The sequence below is a fragment of the Phalacrocorax carbo genome, chromosome 9 (assembly GCF_963921805.1).
Source record: "Phalacrocorax carbo chromosome 9, bPhaCar2.1, whole genome shotgun sequence".
NCBI lineage: Eukaryota > Metazoa > Chordata > Aves > Suliformes > Phalacrocoracidae > Phalacrocorax > Phalacrocorax carbo.
Genome location: NC_087521.1, coordinates 26,793,782 through 26,814,716, shown reverse-complemented (window position 1 = coordinate 26,814,716; position 20,935 = coordinate 26,793,782). Strand labels below are relative to the sequence as shown.

The 20,935-nt window shown below is 39.4% G+C and overlaps 1 protein-coding gene across 4 annotated transcripts in view; it reads left to right on the top strand.

Annotated features, from left to right (window-relative positions):
* The window catches only part of CDC42BPB (CDC42 binding protein kinase beta), a 96,070-nt gene that overhangs the window by 19,258 nt on the left and 55,877 nt on the right, over positions 1–20,935 (top strand). For all 4 annotated transcript variants that reach the window (XM_064460819.1, XM_064460818.1, XM_064460817.1 and 1 more), the window contains exon 2: positions 10,249–10,340. In XM_064460819.1, coding sequence (XP_064316889.1) covers positions 10,249–10,340 — 92 coding nt within the window. The remainder of the gene's footprint in view (positions 1–10,248; positions 10,341–20,935) is intronic.

Here is a 20,935-nt window from a genome sequence, read left to right as displayed (position 1 = left end):
GCAGCCTCTCCTGACCCTTCAGTGGTGATGATTCAGTTTGTTAAACTACAGGATGATAGTAGCATTATGTGTTTTGGTGGGTTGGTTTTCTGCTGGTTTAGTGAGCAGAATCAGGTCAGTGAGGTGAGACCAGCTGAATTTGTTACAGCTGACACAAGGAAGAGGGTAGATCTGCGAAACTGTTCCTCTGGTCACAGTGATCCAATTCAGTCGTGTCATTGAACAACATCTTTACTTCACTCTAAATTCATAAGCAGAGAAAAGGGTTATCTCATAAGGTGGATTTCTCTCCTGTCGCTCTAAGTGCATTTGTGTAGGGTGCTTTGTCAAGAAGAGCTTATTAATAGAAACCTCTAACCTTTAAAATTAGGGAGGTGGCATGCGGTAAATATAGCACCAATGTAAAGTATTAATTGTTCTGTTACATAATGCATGTATTAGGTTTTTCAGTAACTTGAGAGAACATCTTGCATATATCTGGAGAAAACAAAAGATGTGCATTTACTCTAAATAATTGATAAAAGTTATCTGCTTGTCTTGCTAAGTTTTACTTTTAAGATGAAATAAAGCATGCAGTCCGAAAACCAGAACTTTGCTCATACCTTGGTGATGTAAATGGTGGCTTCTTAATTAATATAAGTGTATGTAAGCTTACATCAGCACAGTGTGGTCATCGGATTGGAATTGTTTTATTTCTTAGCAGGGTGTGCAAAGGTCCTGGGTCTGATGAAATGTAGACTCAATCGTATGTTGTTATTGAAATTTGGGTGAGTTTAAATTTGAGATTTTCTTAATCTCTAGTTTGAAACTATCTGAAAAATAAGTGACTATCAAAGGGTTTTTCTGAGAAGTCATGATTACCAACTATTCTACAAAAAATTAACTTTCCTTTTTGGATTATTAATCATACAGTAAAATAAGTGGATTTTAGCAATTTTTACAACTTTGTTATGGAATGAAAGAAGTTGAATCATTGAAATTTTACTGTTTGGAACTGGTGATTCATGTAGAAGCCTGAAACAATTTTTCCATTACTGGTGTGCTTCAATATGTGATCGCCATTTGCTGTGGCTTAAATGGCCTCTCCAGCACCTGCAAAATCTGGCCCTGGACTAGGAGTACAGAAAAATTCAGGTACAAGTAAAGCAATGTTAAACAGGGATTGTATTCTGTGGTGTTTCTTGCCATCCATTTCTTAGAATGTTTTGACATGTATCTTGGAAGATCCTGTCCTAATGTGCTGTAGGTTGGCTAGAAACAGACTCTTGCCTTGCACTTCCGTGCTTGCTGCAGTCTGAGGCAGATCCACATCCATTCCAAAAAAGGCCATTTTGCCCTTTTCCAGCCTCATCCCACTGCCTGCTTCGGGCTGGGGCTCCAGTGTCACAGCTGTTTGTGAGTGACACTGGGTGAATGGTTTGGTGGGAAGGGATGGGACAGACAAGTTAGCTTTCACCTGGAAATGCTTCCTGGTTTGACATACCATGCAAATGCTAATGATGATCCAGAAAATAGAGTGGAATGTGGTGGGAAGGAATAAGGAGGAACTCTTCTGGCAGCAGACTGGATTTTCTGGGTTAAAGTGGTCGTGTAGCTCCCTGTTCAGTTGTCTCAAATGTGTGAATTGTTAGATGGTCTCAAGGATAATCTGTAATTCAGAGAGCCTATATCTGACTTGGTGTGCATGTGTCTTCTGGGCTGGGTATGATCGTCTTGAAGAAATAAAAAAGAATAAAAGGGCTGAAGATTAAGATTAAGAAGGTGTTGGATATCAACAGTTATTCAAGAGCAGAAAAGATTCTTTACTGTGGAATAGTAATCTTTTATTTGCCTTTTTTTTTTAGCAAGACTTAAGAGGAAGGCAAGTACCACCTTTGAAAACCCTATGAATTTCAAGTAGAAGCAAGAGCTAGTATTTCAGTCTCTTCAGAAAGTGACAACTCGCAGATGTTATTTGGCTTCTGCACAATAGATTAGTCAGTGAAGTCTCTAAGGCTGAAAGACCACTAGGGAATCCATGGTTGGTGTGTGATGTACTGAAAGAGCTGGGAACCTTAGGGAAAGGTGAGAGGCATGGCAGCTTTCCCTCCCCCAGACAAATGTGACAAGTTGGAAAGAAGTGTGAAAAACTGGACTGCAAACTGCAGTCAGGAATGCAGTTTCTGTAGGAGCTTTCTTAATTCTTCCATGGAAGTTGGTCTAGAACTTAATCTCAAGCTGCTGAGTGTTTTTTGAAATGCCCTGGTTAGTACTCATAAAGATGCAGGTTTTCTTGTTCAGAGTGTGTCATCCTGCTTAAAAACATCTTCTGTGTCCTGATAGCTGTATGCTAAAATTTTACATATTGTGAAGCTGCACCAAGTTTGTGGATGATAAGTCACTTCTGGGTTTCCCAAACTAAATGCTATTCACAGTCATGTTTTTCTTCAGTCTTAGTACTAACAGTTCCATCTTCCAATGTGAACTTCAGTATTAAAAAAAACCCCCACAAAACCCCAACCCCTGCCTGAACTGGTTCTAGAGAACAAGATGTACTTTCCTAAATTATGGCTCCTTCCGTGACAGTAACACAACATGAAGATGAGAGATTGGGCAGTGAGATTCCTCCTCTGTTAGATCTCAGATACAAGCTTCCTTTACCTTGTGCTTGCATCCATCGTAGCGTTAGCATATGCCGTTACCTTTAGGTGTGAGTGGCGCATGGTTTTTATTTTACCTGACTTATTTTTCTGTAGGTAAGCTACTCTCTTAAATGAGTAGAGCAAATAGTAATTTAGTGTTTGTTCTTGGATATGTAAGCCAACACTTGCTTCCTCTCGCCTGCTAGAACTCTGTTGCTCTCTAGTTCTCAGAGAAGCACGGTGGCTTTGACAGGAATTAAGTTGGCAATGCATTTTGTTGGACTACTCAGAACCATCTGCATGTTCCTCAGTACTTGTCTCTACAAATCTTCAGTATTATCTTTGGTGTCCTTTCATTGTAAGCATGAAAAGCAGTGAATGGGGCAAGTCAGGCAGATAGCCAGCTGTTAAGTGTTTGTGGTAACATTCATCAACAAGCTGGCAAATGGTAGCATATTGCTGCAGGCTGAGTCCCTCTATGTGGTACTTGCTTTTGGGGCTTGCCACACAAAAAGAATAACGGTTAACACAGATGATGTTTCAAGGTAAATGCCTTGCTCTTCTGCTGACAAATTTAGCGACACTAATAGGATCAGCACCGGACGTACTATTCAATATTTTTCTTCAAAACATTTCCCGATGCCATTACCCTTTAGCATGGTGATAAATTTTTCATGCCGTTATCACAAACCAGTGTACAAATTCTAAATGCCAGGATCAGTTCTTCTGTAACTGATAAAGCCACTTGTGGTGCAAAATGCAGAAGCTATGAGCACTCAGTCTTGGTTTATGCCTAAAGTAATGATGGTTTTATCCTCTTAAACCTTTGAGGATTTTGCATGTAATTATCTAACCTAAATCTTGTCCAAACTCATAGTTCTGTTAAGTGCCAGTGGGGTATCTGATTGAAAGTGGTCAGACACTCTATTTTACATGTCAGAAGACTTTCATAAAATGAAGCAAAATCCATAATCATGGCTGCAAATGGATATCTTTCTGTGCTACTTCTTCAGAAAAGTGAGTTTTTTAAAAACCATTTGTATACCAGATTAAACATCACAATACAATATTTAATTTAATCATAAAGTTACCACTTATTATCTTGAAAAATGCTGGCAATCAGCCTCAGGAAGATTCAGGCTCGGTGTTGTATTAGTGTCTAGGTCTGTTTCTGCTGGTGTTTCAGTTCAGATAAATACTGTTAGAACAGAACATCTTAAAATTAGGAAGTATTGACTAGCCAGGCACTACAAAACTGGATGGCCTTGTTCAGGGGATAAAGGGGACTCTGACAACATGTGAAGCAGTGTCTAGCAAGAGGCTGTTCTGCAAGGGCTGTAAGCGCTTTGCAAGAGTAACCAGGTTGTGCTTCTCAGGTTTTAACCCAGTGGAGCTTGTGTCATTGTAATAACAAGTCTTGCACCACTGAATTTATTTGTCTAATGGATGTTGATGAATGATGAAGAATCAGATCATTGAGCAAGAGGCAGACAGAGTAAGTGAAGTGTATGTATGTTATAAAAACAGGAGGGAGGGCACAGCAGAAGTCAAGGCACAGCAGAAAATGTGTCAGAGAACACAGGCGTGTCACCCTTTGCTTGTGAACAGTAGAACTTTGAAGTCTGGCTTCCTGTAGAATTGGGATCCACCTCCTTTACTAGGCTCAGTGGAATAACCCTCTGTCCTTCCCACTGTACTACCTTCCCTTTCTCCTGTACACTTCCTTCTTCCCTCTTCTGTGTCAGTGTCACTCTACTGTCTCTCCATGACTAGGGACAGCAAGGTACGTCTGCTTTGCACCTTAGTACATGCTGGTTGCCCAACTAAGTAGGTGATTGCTCAGTGATTTCTACTGCAGCCTTTCCCTTAGTGGAGAAGACATTGTGGGTGTCTTTCCTATATTCACTGCCAGGTGTGTGGTGGTTGTTTTTTTTTCATAAAACTTGTAGCAACTTGGTATCTTTGGACAACTTCAGTGAAATTCCATAAAGGGAATATTAAGGGTCTTCACTGAGATCAGAAGGTACCAGGTTGGAGGAATGGACTCAGATTGCCAAGCAGTGTGATCACACATACCTTATTTCCTTAGGAAACCAGACTGAAAAAAAGCATTCACAGGCATGGACAGTAAGAGGAAACAGGACAGCAGTGGACAAAGGAGGGAAGGATCTATAATTGGAAAAATGAAGACTGGAGTCAACAAAGGATGGAAGAATTAACAAAAACTTACATTTCTGAAATACAGGGAAAATTTCACAATGAGGTAGCAAGAGGATTGTACTTCTTTAAAAAGCAAGTGTGGGTTGTAACAGGTATTTATCACCCTAGTAAGCAGGCTGGGGCTACCTGGGTGTGGGTATCTCCCAAGACATGTATACAAGCACTAACTTGTTAAACCTGTCAGCCTGCTGTTTTAGTAGCAATATCACAGGAATGCTGTTTCTTTGAAAAGGGTGCACAAAGGGCAAACAAGTTACTTGATTTCTAGAATGTAAGTTAAGAGGGATGGTGAGGGAAATGGTAAAAATTGCTGTTCTTTCATGTTCTTCCCCCAAATAAAAGATCTTAAATAAAATATTGGATCTGCCTGGTAGGAATGTGGCTCCACAGATAATTATCTGCATCATTTTGTTGTTTCCCTGACATTAATATTTTGCAGTTCACATAGTTTCCTACCACAACGTGTTGTAAAGGGGATGAGTAGATAAAGGGAGCACGGTAGCAGATGAATTTCTGTATGACCAGACAGTTCAAACATACCTTCTGGGTAGATCTACCTGAATCTTATCATCATGTCATATAATGACTTAAACCCCAAATCACAAGATCAGTTCTGAACTGTGAAACTGTCTGGTGCAGGCCAGTCCAGTATATGAATAGGTTGTCCAGATTGGCCATGGAGTCTCCATCCTCGGAAGTTTTTGAGACCTGACCAGGCAAAACCCTGAGTAACCTGGTCTGAAATCAGTATTGACTGTGATTTGAGCAAGAGGTTGGACTGGAGACTCCTGAGGTCCCTTTCAACCTGAATTGTTGAAAGAGACCTGTAAGGCTGTGTATTATTTTCTTGCAGTTGCCACATTTATTTAAAACTTGAAGATGCCAGTGACACAAAACATCAGATGTTCTTGAACATTTGGCAGCTTTGACTCAGTGATTTTTATGATTCTGAATTTCTGGTAACTTGCACTGCCTAACAAAATACACAGGAGTCCTCAAATTAGAGCTGTTGGGTAACTCTACCACTGAAGCAGTAGTTATCATAAACCCAGCAGGTAGTCTTTTGTCCACTGTAATATAAAGATGCTAGCTTTTGTGATTCCAGATAGTAAATTATTGACATAAAGCGAATGGTCCAGAATCTGACCAGAAATTAAAATCCAAAACATACCTCAACACTTCTCATTTTTAACCACATTCTAGCTTGGGAAAAGTTGTCCTATTATTTTCTGAGGGTGACATTGACAATACTACCATCCTTCCCTGACCTGCTTTCAGAAAAGAGAGGAAATTTGACGTATGCTTCTGACCTTGACAGAGGCTGGCATGCATCCATCCCTGGGGTAGCAGTGCTGAGTGCCCAATCTGCCACGTCAAATAGTCTCTGCTGGCATTTCCTGCAGCTTTTAGCCATTCTGAAACAATCTTCAAATATCTTTTATCAGGTGGCATAATACAAATTGACTGCAGTGTAGGTGCACCAGCTCACAAACCTATTTACCTATGACTGCGCTTCAAATTAATGTTTTCACATTATTCAGGATGATGTTTTCTTCTCATGCAAACAAAATATCCTAGTCCCATCTCTCAGGGGAATAGGAGAATATGGTAGGAATAAAATTTCTTTGTGGGTGGAGAATTATGTCTTTCATACATATCCCGGTTTTCAGTGAAGGAATAAATGCTGGCATTTCACTTCCCGTTATGAACATTGATCAAAACATCAACTGTTACTGTTTTATATTATATTCTTGAGAATGTACATTTCTTGGCTCCTTAAAATTAGTTGGGTTTTTTCTTTTGTGGCCTTATGGAGAACACCCTTCTTCCAAACAAGTGTAAGTACAACAATACAAAATCAGCTTGAGAGAAAAGGCAGTGATGCATACAAATATATTGCATGTAGAATGCCTATCCCAAAATCTGGGTACAGTCTCACAGTCATGAATAAACAAACTCTTGCAATTACTCTCAGCTAATGTTACGCTGACAACAGTATATAAAACAAAATTCAGTAATCACTACCAACAAAGCCCCCAATACAGCTAATGCTTCTGTTTGCCAGGATGAAATGCTTTCATTAAGTATTAAATCAACTCCAAATCGTAAGTCCTGCTTTTAATATTAGGATCAAAACTAATCAGTAAAGTGTAATTATTCATTCTAGTATGTGCAGAGAGATTTGCTTTAAGTTTCCAATTTATAAAGTAGTGATATGTAAAAGGAGAAGCTAGAGCTTTTTACCAGTTACGTAGTGGTGAGTATATCACTTGGCATCACTCTGGCAAGCACAGCGAACCAGCGCTCTGATACTCTTTGGTGCAAGTTTCTGCTCACTCAGTTTTGCCAGTTCTGTGCATGCTGCTGATCTGGGTATTAGAGGGTTGAGGAAGAACACCTCCTCAGGGGAAGCAGGAAAGCAAATGGGAAATATGTTATGATTTAACTTCCTAAGATGTAAAAATGGTGCAATCCAGTACTTAAAAGCAACAGGTCACATCCCGGTGCAAACACAGTTCTACTCCAAAATGCCAATAAAGTAAATATCAGTTTAAATAAATCACTGATGCGTTGCCTCCTCTGAGCTCTGATCTGCTGTGTAACCTCTGTTGTAGTCTCTGTGATGATGACATTCTGTGGATATTGGGTTTTATTTTCAAATTTTATTTACTTCTAAGGAATCTGAGATACCGTGACAGAGACTTGATTTTTTTCCATTTATGGAGAAGTCCTATACAATTTAAATTTTTTCTGGATGTTTAAATATTCACATTTGGTGCTTAGCTTTCCAACAGAGAGGCCACTGAAGATGCACTGTTCCTGAACAGCAACACCTGCTAAATACTAAAAGCCAACATTAGTTAAGTGCACAAAAAGCTTGTAAAAATAGTAACTTCCTTTTAGGAGGGAATACTTTTTTCATTTGCATGTATTAAATTAACTTGTTTTAATATGTAGTACTTCAGTTGACCAACTGAGATGGAAGAAACAGGACCAAACTAGGACTCTTGCAGTCTTTGAATTGAAATGGTGGTAAGGAGAATGAGGTTTCCTAATCCTTCCTTCTTGAAGGATACAATTCCTGGAAAGATAGCACTAATGCCCTTCTCTGCAGATACTATTTCTTCTGTTTACTCAAATTTACATACCTGCGTTGCTTGATACATAATAAATATTATCTTATTTTAACAGATAAAGCTAATTGAATTGGCTTGCTTTAATACAACTTAATGCATTTCTAAACAGAATTCTAATTTTAGAAAGGGGCATTTTGATACACTTCAAAGCAAGGAAAACCGTAGACAAAATAATAAAATATTCTGTCACCACTTGACAAAACAAGAAAAAAGTAAGAAATAAGGGGTTTTTTTTTAAAGTCTGCAAGACAGCTTAAAGTTGTGTAGGTTTGTGTCTTCCTGCTTTGAAAGTTGCTTGTGGTAAATTTACAGCAGCGGGGTTCTTTATAATTAAAACAATTATTTTGGTATTTGATTTACTGATGAGAATTATTGCTAAAATTGGTTATTTCTTTCAAAAATAAATATTCTTGGGTTAGTATCTCCCAGAAGTAAAATTACTGGATTTCATTTCCCCTCCCCTTGAATTTTAATAACAGAAGCTGGTGTTCTGCAAAATTAGTCTAATGACCTGCATTCTGCAGTAACGATCCATAACTTGATAATGGAACTTTCACATTTCTTTCTTATCTGTGGTTGCATTTCCTCAATCTGTCCTGATTTGATGGCAAAGGAAGGAGGCAAGAGAACCTTGCAGTATATCGCAGCCATTGGCAGTGGTATTTACTTGTATAGATGTCTGATTGGACTGGTATAGGTTTCTAACTAGTTTGAGTTGGTGTTGCTGGGTAAGTTCGTTAGAAAGTTTGGGGTTTTGGGATGATAGTCTCAATGGCTTTGTGGTGGGGGAGGCTGTGGTAGGCATTTCTGCCCAGCTAAAATGGGGGATCTAGCAGAAAATCTAGTAGAGGCTTGTTCTTAAATTTCGTGCTTTGCATAGACAGGAAACATCCAGTGAAAGGGGTATTACTTGTGGAGCAAACTTTTCAATTACACTTCTGTCAACAAAGAAGCAGTATTGCTATTCTTCAGTACAGCTATTTCTTCATTTTATTAGCTGTTTTATGAATTTTTGCTGAGAGGTTTTCAGGCTTCCTTGGTTAGACTTCGTGCTGAAGCCTGTAATCTCCAGTTCAGACTTCTGCATCTTCTGTGTGTTTGTACAGTTTGGTTTATTTGTGTTAGCATCTGAAATACATCGTCAAGGCAGTGACCCCTCTTGTAGGAATTCGGTTTGGCTTAAAACTCACTAGCTTAATCATAATGTAAGGTGAGGTAAAATGGGAGTCTGGGCTGAATTACAAGTAGGAGTTCTGTGATGTTTTTATTCAGCTGCAAGTGGTAAAAATACATGTGTTTAAAAATTTTGGTCTTTTTAGTCTAATAATGTTTGTGATGAGGTGAAGAGCAGCAGTCGTTTTTGTGCTTAGAAGCGTTAGCTGCTGGTTTGTAGACACCATACTTTTGTGCACTTCAGCTTGTACCACTGTTTTCCTTGTTGATTTGGTCTTCATAATCAGAGTAGTGAATTGTAACAAACGCTGTATCTAAACAGTAATTCTCATCCTGTGATATGCTAGAAATAAAATATTCTGAATGGGAACTGGAGAGGAGAAAATTGATGGGATCTGCAGGTACAGTGGAATTTATCAACTGTATGTTTTGAGAAATGTCTTGAATACAGTGAGACCACCAGAACAAAGGAAGCATAGGTTAGTTAATTGCTGGATATCATCTAGGCTGCAGCCCTTCAATACTTTGTCTAATTGAGATCTGGTCAATGTTGCTTTACAGAAAAGATAGTTCAAAGTAAAAATCTTAAATTAGCCACAGACCTTGTAGAAAATTATTTCATTGCTATTGAGTGGAGACAGCTATCTCTTGAGTGGGTTGTTAAAGCTTTAGTTGGTACTACCTGAAATGATAAGCAGAGTTCAGCTTTACTTTTTAAGAAGAGAATTATTCCAGTGGTTGAAGGATAGGATAGATTTTCTCTGTAAAGAACCAGCTCTCTCCCTTTCATGTGGTCCTTCACTAACTCACAAAACCCTAAAGATGGGGGGGTGGAATCCTTCTGAAAGACTACTTTGCTCTTTACCCGCTGGCAGCAAGGCCGAACCAATCATAGGACTGAACTTATCTAAAAATTCTCAGTGTTTAATTAAATAGTGTAATTAATATCTTTTCCTTCTACAATTCTAATAGTAGTTGAAGAACTACTATTGCACTGGTCATGCAACAAGTACTTTTGACCTCTGGTTTATGGATTTTTTTTTTTGGCTTACAGTGTTTCTCTTTATAATTGGTTTCTTTTTTTTTTCCTTAAACAGCAAGACCATTTACAAAATTGGTAAAGGAAATGCAACTCCATCGAGATGACTTTGAAATTATAAAAGTGATTGGCAGAGGTGCATTTGGTGAGGTAAGAGATTTTTACTCTCAGTTGTAATAATGTAACTTTAATCGTTTGTGCATCGGATTTCTTGCTACAGTTGACCTGTACTTGTCCTAAAGACAAAAGATGCAAACAGATGTGTTAAAATACTTCCAAATGTGGGATGTAGCTAGGTACTAGTGAGAGGTCCCTTTGAAGCTAAATTAGTGTCCAGTTCTGCTGTTTTTGTGACTGGCTTATTCTGGCTTCAGCGTAGCAAAACAAGTGTCTCATCAATGTGTGTATGAGGAGGGTGGTCCCACCTAGCAGCTGCACAGCTGAATTTGGGACCTTTTCTCCCACTTGCCATATGTACACTTCTGTGCTGCTATAATTTAATACAGAACTGGGCTCCTTCTATGGTAGGAACGCAGAGGCTGCTCCACCCATCTGCCTGTCTCTGTAGCAATCTGGTAATGCAGAAAGACGCATTTGGCTGCCTCAAAGGCTGTTCCCTGTCATCTTTGAAGATCAAAGGCTGGTGGATCTGTTTTTTGGACAGCAAGTTGAATCATGCTGGGATGATAGGAACGCCTTGTGTTTTGAGGACTTGCCAGTCCCAGGACCCTGGACTGAAGCTTTACTTCTTAATATGCTTGATGAAAGTCTCATCGGTCACAGAAGTCTGATAGTGCTTGCCACTGGCGAAAGCATTCATGAGCGTGTCCCCTTCAGTAGGCATAGGATTCCTGAGACTTCTGGGGAACCTCAAAGACAACCCTTTCAGCATTTAACCACCTGTAACTAAAGCCATAGCTGCCAGTAGAAGTAGTTATTAACTAAATAATTGCTAAAAGTGGAAAAAAAAGTGCACCACTGAAGTCAAATGTAGTGACAGCCATTAGTGGCTTACTTCAACCAATTAGGACCTTCTGCTGTGGGTGGCTAAGGCTAGGCTTCCTTATCTTCATCTCCTGTTGTCCCTACAGAGAGCAGGACCGTGTTGGGTACAGGGCTTCTCTTCCAAGCATGTTGTGCCTTGGACATGTCAGACTCCTTCACATAAGGTTTAGTTGTGGGACAGGGGTATCACAGGCAGACCAGAAACTAAGCTAGAAAAATGCCAGAACCCTACTGGTCTAGGTTCAGAAAGCAATGAGGTATCTATGTGCATATGCACTTGGTAGTGGGTGAAGTAATAGCTTCATATCCACATAAGATTAAGCTACTTCAGAGACTAATTTTGAGGAAAGTGGACACCTAAGAGAGAAAGTAGTGTTTCAAGGATGCCTCTTTGTCTGTACCATTGTCTAATGATGTGATCAGGTAACACGTAGTTCACGTGTGATCATTGTCGGCATAGCTGCTGAAGGAATTTGAGCATTTTAAGTAAAATGTTCAGACAAATAGTAACCTCTTGACCTGTAAGACAAAAGTTCACTTTCTAGTGGATGTTGAACTTGATGAGTTGCAACATTGGTTACAAAAAAAGGAAGTGTTATCTTAGAGTAGTGGAAATACCGGACAAGAATCAGTTGTTTCACTTGAGTGTTTGTTTTTCACTGGCATGTATTATTTGAGCATGGCTTTTAGAGAGAAAAGTTGCTGCAAAGAGTTTGGCAGGAAAAAGCAGAAATGGGGAAAAAATTGGTAAGTCTAGGGAAGGGCTAAAAGCTACCAAATAAGTCCAGAAAAGAGGTCTGCTCAAAGAGGTTTGAGTAGATAAAAGGCCTAGAGAATCAAGACAGTAGTAAGTAAGTGTCTACCTCTCCATTAGGGTTTTGATTCAAAGCAGTAGCACAGTTGTGAAGAGAGTGCCCCCACTTACTGCAGAATGATTTTGCTATACAAGCTGGGTTCCTTTTGGAGGAAACTAAACTAGAACCTCCGTTCCAGGTGTGCACCAAATGTGCTTCTGGCCCCAAGCAGTACATAAGTATCACTCACCGTGTTTGACTCTTCTAACAGCTCCAAAGCATGTTTGGTCCAGGAGGCTAGATACAGTCTCAAGCAAAATTCATGAACCATATACAGTATAGATGGGAAGGCTCAGCACAGACTGCTTTCATCTGTTGTTCTGGTCTTGCTGTGCCAAATTACTTGCTATAGTGGCTGTGACCACTGCTATCTAAAGAATTTTAGATCAGTGTTTTGGCAATTTGTCTTTTGGTGGGATTAGAAGTGGTTTCTGGATCTTTTCAGTACTAGACTTGTGAATGCTATAGCTATCAAAAATGTTTCAGGTCAAGGGAACCCCTTATAGCGACTTGCAGATGGAGTCAGTGTTGGGAATGCCTTCACACAGTACAACTTTAAGGAGGGGCTGTTTTCCATAGTACTTCTTCCATTCTTATCCAAAAAGATACTCTTCTGCACTTAAGGAATTGACCGATGGGAAATCTCAGTACAACATCAGATGAAGTATTTATATGAACTACAAGAGACTTCACTTTATACTTGCTAAGGGGTTTAGAATGACCTTCCTAGTTTGGATCAAGAGTCTGAAGGTGTATAAAAGATACAAATTCTGTGTGGAGACTTGTATTAATAGTGTTCGGAGTGCCTGAATCAACGATGTCTTTCATATTCTTTCATTTAGAAAAGCATGAAACTTAACTAATGCAATTTGTACATCCCATTACCCACCTTACCTACCCCCCAGTGGAAATGGTATTTCACAGAAGTAAAAGGAGAAAGTGTCTTTAGTTCATCCTTCTGTTAGAGCTGAGGGTACTCACAAAGTCAGTGGTTAGTTATCTGTCAATATCATGTTGTCTTGTTCATCTTTTAATTATAAAAGTTTTTGTTTATATTTGTAGCAGCTTGAAACTTTATCAGTTTAAATTATGCAGGAATCATTGATTTTAAGTGCATTATACTTTAATCCCACTTGTCAGAGAATATTTCATGCTTTTTGCTTATGAGTGAATCCTTTGACCCTTGTGTATACTGCACCGGTATAACTGCCAAATATCATAGGCATATAAAATGGTAATTATATAGAAGTTGACATTCCATAATAAGAAAATAAAATCTAGTTTCATGGGAGGGACTTGTGGCATCTGACTTGTATAAAGCAACACTTCAGAAAACTGAATGGGGGAGCTGTAAGTAATTTCTCCCATAGTACGTTCCTACATACATAGGAACTATGTTAGAAATTAGTTGATGGGAATCTAGTGGTTATAAGGTTATTCATTAGTTCTTCTCTAAAAAAAAAAAACCAACCCAAACACAACTATGTGCTAGAAAAATATTTAAAATACCTATAAAATATTTTTTAGAATGCATAAAGAAATTAACCAGAATTAAACTAAACATATTCCTGTTAGAATTAAGCAGTTTAAACACTGAACAGCAAAACAAGCCAGACTTCAAAAAGGATGAAAACTACATTCCATTCTTCTCAGTTTAGCTACTTTGGGCTTTTCGGAGAATGCCAGGGGCTTTAGTGTACCAAAGAGCTTTTGCATAAATCAGTGGCTTTGAAGAAAGGTGGCTTAAACAAAATAAAGGCGTGATATTAATTCTTAGTCAGGATCAGTGGTCAGTTTTTGCCACACAACATGTAAACTAAGGCAGCATGGTCTTTGAACAGAGGGAGGATTGGGACTACATGTGAGCTTGTCCCTGTGAACACAACTGCAAAATCAGTATCTGATTTAAGGCAGATTGATCTAATCACCAATACATATCTGTACTGGCATGTCAGTGCATTTTCTTTCTCCTTTTCCAACCAGCAGAACACAGCCTGGTTCATTGCACCATTTCCAGCAATATGAAAACAAAACCCAACTGGTAATCCAAAACCACTTGAGTGAAAGTTCTTACAGCATGGGAGATCTGAGAAAGCAAGAGAAAAAAATGTTTCTTAAAGCTCTCATTATTACGCTAGGACAGAAATAGCCTAGCTCAGAACCTATACATGTCTTCTCCAGCCACCTGCCAAAACATGCAGTTCTCCTTTTCTCATAAATTAAGCCAGCTACTTTGCATGCAGGGTAAACTGCATATCCTTTACAGCAATACTGAAGGCTCTGACTCCTGGAGTCACTGTCTTGAGAACATAATTTAATTTTTTTAGAAGTTTCATAGTTGTGAAGAAAAATTTGAAATGTTCTTTGAGTGCATGACAGAATAGCATGTAATTTTAAATGTACAATGTAAAAAGGTAAGAAGGATAGGCTACTTGTGGCTCTTCCACATCTTCTAGGGTGTATACACCTGGGTGTATACCCAGCTGGGTAAAATATTTTTACTTTCAGTCTTTCTTTATTGCAGGTCATATAGGCAGATAGCTCATGTGCAGAGGGGCAACCTCCGTGAGGAATAAAACTAATAATGATTTAAAAGCCCCCTGAAATAAAATCAAAGCTAAAATGGTTTTCTGTAATCTTCAGTCTGGTTTCTATTAATAAAATTAATGTAGAAGTCTGCAGACAATAATGAGTATGTTGTGTAGGATGAAGCTTTTTGTTTAGTAAAAATAGACATCCTTTAGGAGAAGATTTAAAGAACATGAGCACAGAATGGAAAACTCCAGCTTTTAGACCTTCAAAAACCACACCAAAACAAAAAACCCAAACTCACCGGTGGCTTGAAGTTTGCATGTGCCTGGCTACTCCTTCCATCTAGAAATGCTGTGGATGATTATTTGAAAGAAAATAATGTCCTGAGAACCTGTGGTTGGTGGGATTGTGTCTACCTGAAAAACTTAGGCCAGCCTAAGAAGTGCCTTCTGTGTGCTTGGTGTTTGCACGCCAAGGGAACTGGGAGTATTAGAGCTAAAGTATGGTGAGAGGGATAAGGAGGAGGATCCAGTGTGTGGGGACTGTCTGGCTCTACATACTTGCGCTTGCTCCTTGCAAGCTTCATCTGACCTCTTAGCAATGTAAGTCTTTAAGATCGCTTTTCCTCATTTCGTGTGAAGGACCAATTAGGCAGAGTGCTGGAGAGAAACGTGTTTCAGTGAAGAGCAGTTGTTGAAGGAAGAACCGTGTCAAGATGTACCTTGTTTGAGAACTTGGATTGTATAATGTGGCTGACACCTCCTGGAAATTTGGCAGCGTGGGATCGAAACAATTGTTTTCCTTCCCTTGTTTGTTAGCAAGGATTTCTTGAATGAGCAACGCTTACCATGGTTGCAGCGGAAGGGTGGAACTACTTGGTCTTGCTTAGCACAAAAATAACTAAAACTCTTAATGTGCCCCACCTAAGTATTATTGCTCTGGATGGATTAGAAATACCTTTTCATATAAATGCTGTTGTGTACAGACTTGATCTGTGTAGTGTTTGGTAATAGGACATGTCACCTCGACTCAGGATCTTTAGTCAGTCTTAGCTGTAATCAACACATAAAAATCTGTTTCCAGAGGAAAATATATAGTGGTTGAGAGAACAAGGCTGATCCCCGGTGTACCACGGGTTTCTGATAAATTATGTGGTTCCTAATGAGAGATACACTGGTTAAGGGTGCAGCAAGACTCAAAGTGAACATGCAAAACGTAAAGCTTCCTGCTGACAGTCGTGCTTGGCAGCGCAACGCAGAGCTGTTTGCACCTTCTCCACCTTGTAAGTGCAGCTGTAGGGTACCGAGTTTAACATTTTTATGTACTTCTATAAATTAACTTGGGGCACAGTGAGCCTACAGGCTGTATATTAAGGCTGTCTCACCTATTCGGAAGCTTTGGTGATTGGTATTAGGTACCCGGCAGGGACTGCGCCTTCCTACATTGTAGATTAACAGAATTCCGAAGTGTTGCACACAACGTGTGACACCTTTAATCCAGCTATTCAAAGAGTCAAAGCGTTCAGAATACGACGCAGAAGAAATACTTAATTAGCTTTGCTTTTCCACAGTCTGCTCTTCCCCAAAAAATATCGAAGCAAGCTATTTTCTGCTGTGGAAATGGATGAAGAAAGAAGCTGCTTTGTTTTGAAAATGCTTCAAAAGAGCTGGTTGCTATCTTAGTCCTCCGCAGCTCCGTATCTGTTTGTAAGGCAGCACCGAGTTACTATGGTGACAGGCAGGTTGCAAGGAGCTGGAGAGACACAGTTCACGTGGTGCCGCTGCCAGACCAGCCATTTGTCTCTGCAGCCCCCCTGACTGATGAGGAAGAGCTGAGGTGTTATTGGGGACCTTTATCCTTCTTTTGCAAAACCTTTCTGGCTGGTATGTGTGAGTGATTTCTTATTTGCACGACATGAAGATCCACACCTTCTGTTTAAAAAAAAAAAAATAAAAATATTTTTTTTTTTTCTTTGGAAATGTGCACCCTTGGCCTATGAACCCTACCAAAAGACACTCTGGTTGCTCATTTTAAATGTAAAATAGACATTAAAAAACTGATAGAGCAGTCTGGACCAGTTTTTCTCAAAGATGCATTATTAAAACTGTTAGCTAATGAGCTATATATCAAAGACTTTTCATATCCAAGAGTATTGGGAGGATAAAGCAGTTCCTGCAGTGTGTTCTTCAGTAGCTAGTGCCAAGGTATCAATAGCACAAGACAGAAATAGTACAGTAAAAGTGGCATATACAAGCTTTAACCGAGAGAAATTACTGTAATATTCAATTATGAATCTGGCAATAAGACATTACGGATAAATTGTTTACATCGGCAATGACATTTTCCCACTTCTCCCAGTTGAAAGGCTCGTCTAAAATCTCTGCTGAAATGTCTAAAGCCATTCCAAGTTCCTGCCAAAGGTTAATTCATGGTAATTTTACACAGTTTTATCCATGTAATTTTATTGCCCATTAGCCTAAGCAGATCTTTTATCTTTTATCATCCTTATTACAGATGTCGTTCCTTCCAATTTTATTTGTAGGTAGCAATCATAACCACTTTTTGACCTTTTTTTTTTAGCAAAGCTTTTTCTGTTCCCACGGTACTAGGAGAGGCTCTTTAGTTCCTTGATCACCTCAATAGTCCTCCTTCACACCTGCTCCAGACAAAGTTTATTTCTCCGGGGTGCGGCCGTGTGTGGAGTTTCCAGGGAGTTTGTATTTCTACAAGGCAGTAATGTTTACCCCTCCCTAGTGGTGTGTATCTGCCTATGAATTCCAGCGATTGCCTTTTTCTTAACTACCTGTCATTATGAGCTGATTGTGTGAGGATTATCACCTCTGTGTCGGTGGTGGTGTTCTTCCCAGCAAAGAACTGTTTGCATTTGAGTTTCGCTTTATCCCTGAAAGTTCAGTCCTTGAGGATAAGTTTTACCTGAAAGTTTAACGTGCCACAAGCACGAATAGTGTGTTAGGTGGCTTTTTAATCTTTGCTTTGAAACTAATGCCGGCCTGGTGTCCAAGAAGTTGAACATCAAAGCATTTATAAACTTTCCAGTAGAAAGTCTTTTTGTTAACTATCTTAATTATTTTCTGGAAATCCAGTCTTGCATTTAAATGATTTCTGCACTTTCTTATGCCATGCTTATTGTTTACATAAAAGAAAAATTGTAACTTGATCCTGCTTACTGGTGTTGAGCATGTCACTCAAAGGGCAGAGTACAGTCGTGGGAAGTTCTGTCATGTTTGTAGAGGCTGATTTGGCTCAGATTCCCACCCTGTAGATTTCACAGGGGTATGAGGAAAGGTGGAACTTGGACTAGGTTGGCTTTGCACATTGCAACCCTAAATGTCAATATTAAGTGGCACTGAACATTAAAATGCAGCAAAATACTTGTGTAAAACAATTCAAGAAGCAAACTGCTAGCCCTTGCCAAAGTCTAAAAATGTTATTTTTAGCTATATTGGTTCTGGGTTTATTTTATTGCAGTACAAGTGAAACAGCTTTGAGGCAAAAAGTACTGGAAGAAAATGGATGGCAAAAGTAATACAAATCTGATCGGGTATTGTAGCCTGTAGTTACCACAGCTGGCTTTCACTTACACTTTAGCTCCAGTTCTCATACATTTTTTTGACATAAATATGTCTTAAGTTGGTTGAAGTGTAGGCACTAGGATTCATTAGGCTTTCTGAAGTCCTTGAGGAAACATACTTGATCTTTATTGCAGTGTCCCTGTTGCTGTGAATCTTGAGCATGAGGAGTCACAGTGACAGTAATAAAATCATAGGGGCTTGCCTGGAAGGGAACTGCAGTGGTGGGGGAACCCCTGCATGTGGGATTTTTTTCCTTATCAGTGTTTTAAGACTTGGTAAAACAGAATCACCTCCCGACCAAACCACTCTGATTGTTGACTATGCGGAACTCTCGATTCTCCATTCCAACCTAGCATAATGAGATGCAAGTTGGGCAAGTTTTAATTTTCTTAATTTGACACAAGTATCGGAGATAGTTGTTCTGGCTAAAAGGTGTGTAAATTAGTAAGCCCACATCCCATCCATTTGGCTAGGCGGAGCAGTGTAGGAAAAGTCCAAGGCCAGAGCAGAGCTGAACCCTCCCAGCTTCCAGTGGCAGAGGGGTCAGGGACTCCTTAACCACACCTGTAAGTCAGTGGTCAGTAGCCCCTGCGACTTCTGCTACGTGTGTTACTTGAGTATTAAGCGTGTACTTAAATACTTTCTGAACACTTAGGTGTCCACAGCAACCTGCGGCTGAGTCCCAAAACTTGTGTGACAACAATACTTCCTTAATCTTGCTACTTTTTATTTTATTTCATGCTTTTCAATCTCTGTGTATGAGAAACAGCAAATAATTGTTCTCTGTTAATCTCCTCTGCAACATTCATGGTTTTGTATGCCTATCACAGCTGCTATCTCTTCCAGGCCTGGAATATTTTAGGTTATTAAATCTTCTTCAGAAGCTGCTTTATACCTCTGCTTGTGCCTTTTTTTCCTTTCATTATCCTTAGCATACTTTTTTTAACTTCTATTACAGTGTAAGTTGTAATAGGTGTGGAAATGAAAAGTAGGCATCAAAATTAAATGCTCATCTTCTACAGTCTGTGCATAACCTGAGCACTTGCTTGGCCAGTAGACTTTAAAACTTTGAAGATAGAAGCAATGCTTTTGTTCTTAAAGGAGGCATTTGTAGCAGGGTACAAATCTGCATCCTTTGGAATTACTCTGAACACCAACCAAGTATTTTTTCATGTATTAGTAGATGTGGTGGATTGGTATGTAGTATAGCAGCCATCATATTTAAAACCTGACATCTTGCATAGTTAGCACAATTCCAATGTGAGAGGTTTCTGTTTGATCTCGCAAAGTGGTCAGTGTGGTTATTGTAATTGAATTTGAGGTATGCCAGTGCAAGAAGAGTTAATACAAAAGTAAGAAAAACTACAGTGCAGCATCTCAGAAGCAGCCAAAGCATTATACAACAAAGGTAAACTTAGAAATACTGCCACCTGATGAAGAAAGTAAGAGAGCTAACCTGAGGAAACGCTGAAGTGTTTTAAGGATCAAAGAGTGTAGGATTTTTTTTGCAGTGTTGCAACAATGTTTTTGCTTATAATAATAGTACTGAGTTTATCAAGGCATAATTTAGTTTGTGCTTCCCTGGTTCAGCTCAGACATCAGTGAGGTTTGGGTTTTGCATTTCTGTTTGTTTGTTTTCTAATTATTAGAATGTGTTGAGGAGTCAGGTCTAGTCAGGCCAAAGTTCTTTTACTTCTGTGAGGCATCTTCTGCCTCATTTCAGTTTTTTTTTCAAAGACAAAATTCTTGGGGAAGTACTTATTTTGCGCTATGGTTACATGAATTGTTCTGCTGGCACAAGAAGCTGTCCCACCGTCCCCTTAAAATTAAAGGAGCAGTGTGTTCAGTGGTGCCATAACTTGATAACCACTTATTGTGAAAATATGAGTCAACTTTCCTTTTATTCATTCCGCTTTTCTTTCACAGAAGACAATTCTCTTCCTCCAGAAAGTTTAAGTTGGGCTTTTTTTAAGCAGTCCTTTCAGTTGAAAATAAATAGCTCTAATATAGGTAGCAACTGGGGAATTGCTAAATAGGTCCTACAGATTTGGCTTCCTTTTTTTCTTTTTTTTTTTCTCTTTGTCAAGGCCTGTTCTCATTCACCACTTTCTGTTCTAACATTTGCACAGCTCCTCAGCTGAGCGTGTCCTCTGCAATGCCAGGCTCACATCACTCCTCAGCGGTTGAGCATGCTTCAAACTTCCATCTGCTTTCAGACAGTGATGGCCTTAGATAATGTGCAGTAGATGCACACCTGGGTTCTGATTGGTGCACTATATTTGTATTTAAGTGGCTGAGCAGTTCTAGTGTTGTGGTGTAATGAAACCTGAATGTTATTCTTCAGGGCTCACAGACCTATGCTTGCAAATTGCTTCTGCCCCAGAGCGTTTGTTCATCTGCAGCAGGTAATCATGCTTGGTCTGTCCCCTCAATGGAGATGGGGGTTACTTCCTGAGTCATCATGTTCTGCATGGAACAGAGTTTATAAAGTATAGCAGGTAATGTCAGCACCTTGCGATTTCCCAAAGCTTTTAATGTGCAGTTTGACTTAGAGTGTGCCTTCAGCTGTATCAGGCAAATAATTCAATTAAGCGTATGCAGAGAGGTTGTTAAAATGGCTTTTAACTGCAAGGCCTTGACAAGGACGGGAACAAATCTAAATGTTTTAGGCCATTACCAACGGTCAGTGTTGAAGAGTTTCTTATGTCCCGAAGAACCTCCTGTGTTCAGTGAGACTTTCTCATCTTACTCATCCTTCTCC